At 38.1% G+C, this 12,110-nt stretch overlaps 1 protein-coding gene across 2 annotated transcripts in view; it reads left to right on the forward strand.

The window, feature by feature from the left end:
* The first annotated feature begins 634 nt into the window (after positions 1–634).
* adgra2 (adhesion G protein-coupled receptor A2) overlaps positions 635–12,110 on the forward strand; it is a 118,920-nt gene continuing 107,444 nt past the window's right edge. Inside the window, exons 1-2 of one of the 2 annotated variants that reach the window (XM_057831181.1) lie at positions 635–1,012; positions 9,696–10,620. In XM_057831181.1, the coding sequence (XP_057687164.1) occupies positions 10,379–10,620 (242 nt within the window). In that variant the 5' untranslated portion in view covers positions 635–1,012; positions 9,696–10,378. Of the gene's footprint in view, positions 1,013–4,841; positions 4,879–9,695; positions 10,621–12,110 lie in introns of those variants that run through there. The other variant, XM_057831182.1, reaches the window with a different exon arrangement.

Below are 12,110 nucleotides of genomic sequence, written 5' to 3' on the forward strand. Positions count from 1 at the left end.
GCTTACTGATAGCTAGCTGAGGCAAAAATCAAACTTTGCTATAAAAGTTTACAATCATCGGCAGCGCGCCGATGCGACACCAAACGGGATTTTACAGTCAAAGCTCCGACAGAAGTCAACAGTTGCCATTATATACGTATTTATCATAAAAAAAAAAAAAAAAAAAAAAAAAAAAACTTCAGGCATTGTGGCCAAATCGTCAACCCAGTAGATGGCGGTAATGCCTCATGGTAGGGGTAAACTGTTAACAAAAACAAGAAGAACTACTACTTCCCTCCATTCTCGTTGGAGCCATGTCAACTGCTGCCACCCAGCGGTCGGAGGGATTCTCTTCAAATTGGTCCCGTGAAAAATCATATAAAACGGACATTTTTATGAATTTATAAAACCCGCCCGGACCACGAGGACACTACGTGAAAGTAGGACTTGTCCGGGCAAAAGAGGACATTTGGTCACCCTACACACTAAGGTTTATGCTATTGCAAATACTATGCTAACACTACATTGACTTACGTTTAGTATTTGATGATCACACAGCGCACACCTTTAAAAGGTAATGTTAGGATTCCCGGAATGGAGGGGATCTTTATGCAGACACAGGCACAGTGTGGCAATAAACCAAAATGCTTTATTGTGTCCAACACAAAAGCAGTGGAACTCGATGATAGGGGTCGTCGAGTGGGCGTGAGGTGATGAAGCTCGGGAAGGAGGCAGGCATGAAATCCGGCAAGGGGCGCGCAAAAAACAGGACCTGGGACGAGAGCAAAAAATGTCGTGAGCCGGTGATCAGAGCAATAAGTGAAGAATGCGAGATACAACTGACTTAGCAAACAGACATGTTTATCGGGCGACGAGGTGGCGGCGTCCACTGCTTTTAAAGAGGGCTGATTATCATCGCCATCACCTGTGGCCGCTCCACCCGTCTGACGTCCACTCTGTAATCAGAATAAAAACACGCACACCTGCCAGAGGTGGGCCAGGGCTCAGGAAGGAGGAGCAGAGGCCCTAACAGGTAATGCAACATTGCATATTCTTTCTTGCCAACATAAGAAAACGAATCTTACGATGTGTTTCAAAACAAAATGGAGCGCAGCCTAGCTTGACGCGCATCCTAGCACCAGTGAGGATGGGGACATGTGGAGGCGCAGCACATTTCACATGAGTGATACAACCCAAACACTGCTACGATGCAGGCTTACGTACGGCACGTACAATCTGAAAATGTCACACATTGTGAACATATGACAGATACCACTTCTCATTGTCGTCTTGTCAGACGAAAACTGGAATTTGTCTCTTCATGTTTAGTCTCCCAAGAACAGTTTTTGGCTTGTCATGTCATCGTCATGAAAAATTGTTCATTGACGAAATATGTTTGTCACCGTCATTTTTGATGAAAACAACAATGCCCCTAATACATCATCCCTCGCATGGATACAGTACAGTACACATTTTATCTTTGTAATTATTTTCAGTTTTACAATAATCTCCATCACTAAAATACATATTCTGTCACATTCATTTGTTTTTTATATAATGTGGGCTTTGTTTAATAATACTCAGCCGGGATGTCTATCTGCGCCGGCTGCCCGCGGTTGATGTGTACAGTCGGCCTCAATACTGCCAAGGGCCCGCTAAATTAAAAGCGAATTGTAGCCTACCATACCCATTTACCTAAGGCACCTACTGCACAAGGAACAGTGACCAGAGGCAGAGCTTTGGAGGCATAAAGGGTGGGCGAGAGTTGGGTGTAAAAAGAACCCATGATGGTGCACTGAACTATGACATGGTTTATAAGTGTTCCAATCTTAGGCTACGTTCATACTACAGGTCTTAATGCACGAATCCGATTTTTTGTCATATCTGTTTTTTTTGGCGTGCCCGTTCAGACTGCCTTTGTCCATTGAGACCATTCAAGTATTACGCATGCGCACTAATTCGCAGTCCGACAAGCGCTGAGCAAGACGACCCGCATGCGCAGAAGCATCAAAACAAATGACCACACATGCTGGCTGTCATCCGTCATTCCAGGGATATCATATTTTGCTTTTTAAAAAGAGGACACAAATAACAGACATAAATAATCCCAGTTTAGGCTTATATTCAAAGTATATGGATCGATAGCATGCACGTACTGTCCGTGCATACACACACATACGCACAGTTTGCCCCGACTCTCGGCCGTGTAAGCAATGTTGAAATATTGCTTATATGGAGCAGACAGAAAACCGATCATTCTCAGGCTTATCCTCAACCCATTTTTATTTTTTTTATGACTGTTGTCAAGTCCGACTCTTCCTAAAATGCCGTGTTCAAGGCAAGCTAGGCGCCAATAACGCACAGCTGCCCCGCTACCGTGGCGTCTCTCTCGCTTTTTGATGATGTAATTGCTGCATGAATTCCGATTTGAGAGACTGGACAATACAGACCGCCGCGACAGTCTGGAAAAATGGGGCCCAGATCGGATTTGAACCACATACGAAAGTGACCCAGATCGGATTTGAAATGGTCCAGTTCTATGCGACTTGTCACGTTCAGACCGTCAAGTTAATGCCTCACTCGAGTCGGAAAAACATGAAAAAATCGGATTCGTGAATTCAGACCTGTAGTATGAACGTAGCCTAACTGTCCATCGGATATCATATAGGGACAAATTGAGAACACTATGACACTAACTACTAAAAGGGAGCTGGGACAGACGGACGGACGGATGGACGTACAGACAGACAGACAGTTAATAGTACTTAGTTGTTCGGACAACATTCAGTTTTTCGGGGCAGACTTTTTTTGTTGTTGTTTTTTTTTTCAGGTAATGACCAAATTATATTCTCAAATGTTGTCTGCCTATAAAAAAAAAAAAAAAAAAAAAAAGTAAAATGGTCATGATATAATATTAGAACGCCAAAATAACTTCAAAAGTGTCGCTAAAACGCAAGTCTGTGCTTTCTCGTCGTCCCTCCGACTGAAAGCAAAGGCCATGATCTACGCGCAAAAACACAATACACCGCAGAGTGAGACCCTCAGCATTTATTCACCAGCAGGCAGCTCAGCTCTTACTGCATGACTGATGCTATCAAACATTAACATCTCCTTCCGATGAAAACAATGGCAGCAAGGCTGTGTAGAAAATGGAGCCATTAATTTCTTTCTAATCAGCTACAGGTCATGGTGAATGTTTTCATTGCCATCATCATCATCATTAGTTTAAACCAGGGTTCAGCAAATCTGGACCTCGATGCCATCTATCCTGTTGTGTTTTCCACGTTTCTCTCCCCCAACACACCTGAATCAAATGATTATGTCATCACCAACCTCTCCAGAAGCCTGGTAATGATCCTGATTATTTGATTCAGGTGTGTTGGAGGAGGGAGACATGGAAAACACGACGGGAAAAGTGGCTTCGAGGTCCGGATTTAGTGAACCCTGGTTTAAACCAATAACACCCATTAAGTGCTTTTCCAGTTAACACGGACACTTGACTGTTATATCTGTCAATAGCAGTAAACAAGTTTTAATGAGGATGTCATTGCGAGTCAGTGAGTGACGTGCTTCGTCAATAAAACTACAAAAAGGTACATTTCAATCAATTGTGAATTGTGCATTACATTTGGCTACATTACTTGCAGTACGTTCAAGTAAGAGTGGTGTTAATTCTGAATAATATTACTCAAGTAAAAGTGGTCATCCAAAATTTTACTCGAATACAAGTAAAAATGTATTCGTTGAAAAGAATACTCAAGTAATTATTAACATTGTGAATAACTGCTTACAATGTCAATGTCTTGTTTTTAATAATGGTATATTTTTTTCTCAGTACAAATTCATTTCATTGAACTGTTATTATTATGTACTATTACATGACCATATCAAGACAAAAAGGATGACAAAAAAAAAAAAAAACATCAACTCAGACCAGAACAACACTATGAAACCTCGCTTGTCGAAAGAGCATGTGTGCCCTCTAGTGGAGAAAAACATTGTTATCTCTGATTGGTATAATGCAGTCATGTGGCTATTCTTGTGACATCTCATTGGTGAAACTGAGACAGTCAAAATTAAAGTCATGTGTAGAATAGAAGTATGTAGAATAATAGGGTAAATGTAACTACTCTAATGTTGCCCAAAGTAGTACTTCTTCACAAAGCTACTCAAGTAAAAGTAAAAAATATTATTGCGTGGTAAAATTACTCAAATAAGTGCATTTTTCTCAAATAGTTACTCAAGTAAATGTAATTGAATAAACGTCACATGTTACTACCCACCTCTGTGTATGTGTATTTTAAATTTCTGGCTTTAATCAGATTTCAATTCTTCTGTCAAATTAATCACAATTGATTGAATTTCAACTGTGCGCGCAATGGGGCTGTTTTCTGTCACCTTTAATGATATTTCAAAATTTGTCCTCTCTAGTGCTGCTTTCCCAAGAGGACAAACATATGTTGTCCTCAGATCCAAACTTCTCCAGAATATTTGCGGGTTCTGCAATGTAGTCACAAACTACAAAAATAACTTAGGTATTAATCTTACAGTTTGAACATATATTTGAAATACGAATAAAAATTCCAATTTGTGTGTCACTATATATAAAATAAATGGTTGTTTTAACAATGATGTCAACTATTTATAATGCTTTTTCATGCCTTGAGTTCATTCCTGTCTAATGTTTCTTGCCATTGTGATTACCTATTGATTTCACCCGTTGTTGCCTGCTCCTTGTGTCTTGACCAATCCGCTGCCTCTTTTATCGCCCACCTGTGCCTCATTGTCTTGTTACCCCTTGTCTGTATTTAAGATCCCCATGTGCTGTCTGTTGTTGTTGTGCCATTATGTTCTCATCCCATGTCTGTGTCCATGCTCCCATTGTGCTTGTATCCCACAGTAAGTTTAATACTCAGTCTTTTGTTTGAATTTGTGTTTTGTTTATTGTTTATTGTCATCATCATCGGTATCATTGACAGTTACAAGATAGCATTGTGATAAGATTAATTAACCTGAAAAAAGGACAGGGGCTGACGGGAGAAGCCTGGGCTTATTAAATCCCGTCCCCAGTAAATTTGGTTTGTACTTTGCTTTTTTTGGGCTTTTGTTTGTACTTTTAGTTTTGTCACCGAATTTAAAACATTTTTGAGTTGATCATTCACCACTCTGCGTTGCTGCCTTTTGTTTTCCCTGCATTTGGGTACACCTCGTACTCGATCCCCTAACACGTTTTTTTTAAATTTTATTTTATTTTATTGTAAGTATGAGTACAAATACCGGTACTTCTACTTTTATCAAGTATATGTAGTTCTTAACAAGGGTGTAGGTTTGCATAGGGACGGTAGGGATATACTGTAATTGGCCGTACCACTATTAAGCGAATTACTTTCATCATGTTCAGACTTGCATTGACCCCTTTTCACTTGCTCAATGTGCCAGTCCATTTTTCCCCTCAAACGCACATTTGATTGGCTGATGGGTTGACCCCCCCCCCCCCCCGCCAACACACACACACACACACACACACACACACACACACACACACACACACACACACACACACACACACACACACACACACAATCACTGCCCCGACACAAATACAACATGCCGCCTCCTTAGACCCCTTCGAAGACAAGGAATATTAGGTTTTGTTTTTCCACTAGCAGCAGTAATTTGAATGTTGTGGAGGTGAGAACACACCACTGATTTTGTTAACGAAAGTTCGACCTGTATCAGAGTTAGCGAAGCGTTAATTTTAGGTGAGTCAAACGATTACAATTTTTAATCGAGTTAATTACAGCTTAAAAATTAATTAATCGTAGTTAATCGCAATTAATCGCAAGTCAAACCATCTATAAAATATGCCATACTTTTCTGTAAATTATTGTTGGAATGGAAAGATAAGACACAAGAAGGATATCCACATTCAACATACGGTACATAAGCACTGTATTTCTTTATTATAACAATAAATCAACAAGATGGCATTACCATTATTAACATTCTGTTAAAGCGATCCATGGATAGAAAGACTTGTAGTTCTTAAAAGATAAATGTTAGTACAAGTTATAGAAATTTTATATTAAAATCCCTCTTCATGTTTTCATTTTAATAAAATTTGTAAAATTTTCAATCAAAAAATAAGCTAGTAGCCCGCCATTGTTGATGTCAATACTTACTTACACAATGGGTGCTGAAGCCTATAAAATCAGTCGCACCCAAGCGCCAGCAGAGGGCGCCACAACTCCGAAAAACAAAACAAGTACACCTTTCACTTTGCAGTCATTTTAATCTGTTTGAGCGGGGCATTTGTGCGTTAATTGCGTCAAATATTTTAACGTGATTAATTTAAAAAATTAATTGCCGCCCGTTAACGTGATAATTTTGACAGCCCTAGTTAATTTGTGTGAATTTAGGGAGCTGCTTTGAAAGAAATATCCTCCTGTATGTTTTCTACTGCTAGCGTTAATTAAACTGTGAGAAATGTAGTGAACTGAGGTTTACCCCCTTCTCCCCAATTTTCATTTTTATTTTATTCGTGTGGTCTTAAGCCAGCCTAAAGAAGCTTTCATTTTTTTGGCTATGCTTGTGGACAAAAGCAGTAGTGTTTTACCTGAAGAGTTATTTTCCCCAGTGATACTGTATTTAATTTATTTAGTTAGACAATGCATAGTGGTCTTCAGACAAATGTTAATTTTTGCATTCCTGGATAGTTGAGAAATTATTAACAGGTTAGTTTTAGGGCTGTCAAAATTATCGCGTTAATGGGAGGTAATTAATCTTTTTAAATTAATCACGTTAAAATATTTGACGCAATTAACGCACATGCCCCGCTCAAACAGATTAAAATGACACCAAAGTGTCATGTCCACTTGTTGTGTTTTGTCGCCCTCTGCTGGCGCTTGGGTGCGACTGATTTGAAGGGTTTCAGCACCATGAGAACTGTGTAATTATTCACATCAACAATGGAGAGCTACTAGTTTATTTTTTGATTGAAATTTTTACAAATTTTATTAAAACCAAAACATTAAGAAGGGTTTTAATCTAAAATGTCTATAACTTGTACTAACATTTATCTTTTAAGAACTACAAGTCTTTCTACCCATGGATCGCTTTAACAGAATGTTAATGTTAATGCCATCTTCTTGATTTATTGTTATAATAAACAAATACAGTACTTATGTACAGTATGTTGAATGTATATATCCGTCTTGTGTCTTATCTTTCCATTCCAACAATAATTTACAGAAAAATATGGCATATTTTATCGATGGTTTGAATTGCGATTAATTACGATTAATTAATTTTTAATCTGTAATTAACTTGATTAAAAAATTTAATCGTTTGACAGCCCCAGTTAGTATTTATTGCTTATGTTAATATAATTTATGTTAAAATATTGCAATTTAAATTTGCTAATAAAATCCAGACATTATTCTGGAAGTTTTCAAAATCTTTCTTTAGTAGTTTTTCAAAAACAAAGGTTTGAATCGAACGGTGTATCACCTGAACCAACACATATTTACTGCGAACACAGACCTGCTTAAAACTAGTTAAATTCCCTCGTGTTCAGCGTAAATCTACTACAAATAAGTAAGATGATCTGCCAGTGCTTCAAGTAAATTTTACTCAGATTTCTTGAAATAAGAAAAATAGCTAGCTGAAAATACGCATGACAAAATAAAAAAAAAAAGTATGTTTAATCTTAAAATAAACAAAACTTGTTTTTGGGAAATGCTCTTAATTCAAGAATAGGAATTGTTCAAAGCATTATTTGACAGCAAAATTTTCTGGGTTCAGGTGAAAAATGACCACTTTTAGATGTATGGTCTTAATAAGAACAAATCGTAATATTTACTTAATTTAAGTGGAATAATCTGACGTATTAATCTGTTAGTCTTTAATACTCAAAACGAGATGGAGAAAATTATTCGACTAGAAATAAGATAAATTATCAGGATAAGACGTTATAAATTTACAGTGTGAAAGTTAGTGGTGCGTACGTATAATGCGGAGAAGAAGAGATGAGAGCGTCTGGCTAGGATGCTTTGTGAAGTGATACTATGTTTTCAATGCTACGAGTTCATTAGTATAAATCAATACTGTTTTATTTTGCATTGATCATTTAGCCTATCAATTAATTAGGTTCATATTTGTGAGAAATGTAGCCCTGACCCCCATTCACCCAACCTGTTTAGTCTTATTAATGTCCAAAAAGTGTACATGCATGTTATGCTGTTACATCATCCCGACCTATATTGAGACCAAACCTACGCACTTGGTTCTTAAGGATATGGCGGAAAACACTCAGGTAACTTGAAGTCCCGCTCAGAGACCCCCAATTTGGCCAAATTTCAAAACTGTCCGATATGCATGTGTGAAACATCATTGGAAATATTAAAATCTCTATTTCTATTACATTAATAATTTAAAAAAAAAAAAAAAAAAATTTTTTTTAAACTGCAACACCCTATCTGGAGGTGAGAGCATGCGAGAGCAGAATTACAGAAGCCATGACTTTAACGAGATATTATAGCGTACTTACCTTGTTTCGATCCAGAAACTCCATGTAGCATGTATCACTGTGTCAAGACACAGCTGTGAATGGCCACAGCTGGATTTTTGGGGGATTTTATGGGTGATACATGGTCATATAACAAGGGTTCGTGATGCAGAAATCGCAGACATCAAGGAGTGGTCGAGAGTTTCTTTTTCATTTATTTACCCTTTTAAACTTTTTTTTTTCCAATTATCTTTGTTTGGATTGATTATTAATCATCTAACATATTGGAGAAAATGCGACAGTAACAACAACAACAACAAAAAAAATACAATTAAGCGATAATTGTAAGGTTGATATCCGAGACTTTTTTACAGACGCCATTTTTTTCATTGTGACGTCGTTTGTTTAAAAGTTTGAAATATGCGAGTGAATAATTTTTTTAAGTCCTTTTTTTTTTTTTTTTTTTTAAACAAAATATTAGACATCAATTAAATATTCTAACCTAAAAATGACACACATTTTGAATAATACATATAATTAATTACCTTCGTTTTATGGCTGGGTTGAAACAAAAGCGGTTGCGTGACGTCTGTAAACGGGGGTTTCCAGGGTAAAACGGAAAAATTAAAAATAGTTCGGGGGCTGAATGCGCCATGAATCTGCTCTGGCAACATATAGACATATTGTTCTATCAAACACAACAGTTGTTTTGGCTCAAAAGCACTGAAACCTGAGGATCTGGATGAAATCAAATCCTCCATCCAGAAAATAGAGGCCTCCTAAAGCGGATACAACAGACGCGAGCCTCCATGGCACCCCCGGCCTTCCCTCCCTACACCTACTTAGACATCAACTGATACAATGAACCCACTCAAATTGACAATATGTCAAATTCCATGGCAATCAAAGACTTTTGAACGATATGTGAAGATTATAAGTGGTCTGTAACACAAATATGCTGTCTGTGCGTCCCTGGCTGATGGGGGACGGGTATCGATAAGCATCTGCTTTTCCCGTCTTTCCTTTGTCTGTCTTCGTCTTTCTTTCGGGCAAAATTCCACACTCTGAAACTGTCAATGATTTTGATGATGATGACAATGACAATAAATTCATTCATTCATTCAAAATACAGCAGTTTCTTTTAGAGAGGAGTGCAAGAGCAGAAACTGCTTTTTCAGTCTTGTGTGTTTTCCACCATATACAAATTAAGTGCAGTTGAGCCACCTCTGGTTGGAGATGGGACCAAAAGTGTGAGGAATTGCAGATGTGATAAGGAAGCGCTAGGACCTGGGAGACCACTTCGCGGCGCACCAGGCGAGTGTGGCAAGCGGTCAGGAAAGATCCGCTAGATTGGGAGTTTACACTGCAGCAGCCATCAACACCGGTTTACCTCTTCTTCTTCTTCTTAAATTTACTTCAAGGCGCGCTAGACGAAAGAAAAGACGCGCGGAAGACAACTTAGGAAAAGTTTGGAAAAACTTTTTTTCTCGCCCCCGGTTCATTCCTTCATACAGATGTCAGTGTGACTTTGAGTGCCGAGTCTTGACTCTCATCCACCGCTGGACTAGGACTACTCATCTGGACACTCCCAAGAGTCTTGATTTGAGAGTCGTAGTGAGTAGAGGTCATTTGGATTTGGCATTGGATTTGAAATCAAAACACCACAAACATTTGGAGCAAATGGATCGAAGGAACGCCATGACATAAGGGCGGTGTTTGAATTTTATTGTTTTTTTAAACGGAACGGACTGCTGTGTTGCAGAAGAAAACCTCTCCAAGTTTGTCATATTTGGATCGAACCTCACTTTTATTGTGATTGCGTCCCCACTCTGGAGGCTTCATGCCGGAGATATGGGTTGACCCGAGATTGAGCTGAGATCCAGCCCCAGGACAATGTGCGCGCCCGGCGTTGGCATCCCTGTGCCGGGTCGTGTGGTACTGATGCTGCTGCTCCTGCTGGCCGCCCCCGGGCCGCGGCCGTCCCGGGCGTGCCGAGGGCTCCTTGGTTGCAGCTGCACGGAGGAGCGCTCCAAGACGCATGGAGCCCAGCCCCAGGGGCGGAGGGTCAGCTGCGGAAAGGAGGAGCTGTCCGAACCCCCCGATGTCAGCCTGCTGCCTAACAGAACCGTCACTTTGTGAGTTGAACACTTTTTATAGGTGCTAGACAACACATTGTATTTGCAAAGTGTGTTCTTACAATTTAAGCAGCAAAATATGTGCTGTATTGGTTCACAAATTAATAAATATTTGCTAAATTTCACATTCAGACAGGTGAAAACTTAGTTGTATACCTTCAATGAATCACAATAAGTACATTCTCTAACAAAATTGGTATCATATACTGTAATTTTTTAAAATCATATATAGTTATGTTTTTCTCAGTTTTTTATTATATGTATATATAAAGGGACTTTATCACTTAGTTGAACACTTTTTATAAGTGCTGGAGGACACATTGCAATATTGCAATGTGTGTTCTTACAATTTAAGCAGCAGAATCTGTGCTGTATTGGTTCACAAATCACAAACACTGTAGATGTTGAATTTCACATTCAGACGGGTGAAAACCTATGCCGTAGTTGTATAGCTTCAATAAATCACAACAAGTACATTCTCTTACAAAACTGTTATCATACACTGTAAATTTTTATCACTGCAAATTTGTATCATTTATCGTTATCTTTTTCTTAGTTATATATATATATATATATATATATATATATATAATAGAGAGAGAGAGAGAGAGAGAGAGAGAGGGACTTCATCTCCGGCAAACCTGTGCAATTGATCGAGGTCATTTTTAGGGGTCAAAGAAACCTACATACTTATAATAAAATAGAATTAATTTCAAAAACTGCACAAAACGGTAAAAATGTATATATGTATAGTTTAACAATTTGATAAATAATTGAATGTCAAATAGGTGTTAATTTAATGTTGTTGTTGTTTGCAGTGATGTATAGCTGCACTAATCCTTTGCACACCTGCGTGTAACCAAATATGGTAGTCAAATGCAATATTGGAACCATATGTCGACACTACAAGATCCAGCTCTCCACTTTAAAGTCTAGATACAGTACTTGGGCACGTTATAGTGAGCATATTTGATTATATTATACATTTTTTTGTGCTAATATAGTCTAATGTGGCAACGGAGTTCTTTTATACTCATGCAGTGAACGGTTATTTACAATGTCGTATTGCTACAATGCTATGACAATAACAAACGGAGCACCGTTAGCTTTCCAAAGGCATCATTATTTATGCAGTTCTTACAGTATATTGAATGTTATTAGAATGTGCATGTGTATTTAATATTTTGAGTGAAAGCACATGCGGGCCTCACATTCAATTGTGACCTTATGAACTACGTTTGTGTTGAGGAGTAGCTACAATTTTGATTGGAGGTGGGTAAAGCAGCCAAAAATTTCTAAAAACTTCAAAATAATATTACTCAAGTAAAAGTAGTCATCCAAAAATTTACTCAAGTACAAGTAAAGTGTTGGTTGAAAAGAATACTCAAGTATTGAGTAACATTGTGAGTAACTTCTTACAAAGTTTGATTTTTTTAAAAATCATAGAATTTTTTTTTTCTCAGCATAACTTCATCGATATGAACTGTTAT

The sequence above is a fragment of the Corythoichthys intestinalis genome, chromosome 3, assembly GCF_030265065.1.
Source record: "Corythoichthys intestinalis isolate RoL2023-P3 chromosome 3, ASM3026506v1, whole genome shotgun sequence".
NCBI classification, from domain to species: Eukaryota; Metazoa; Chordata; class Actinopteri; order Syngnathiformes; family Syngnathidae; genus Corythoichthys; species Corythoichthys intestinalis.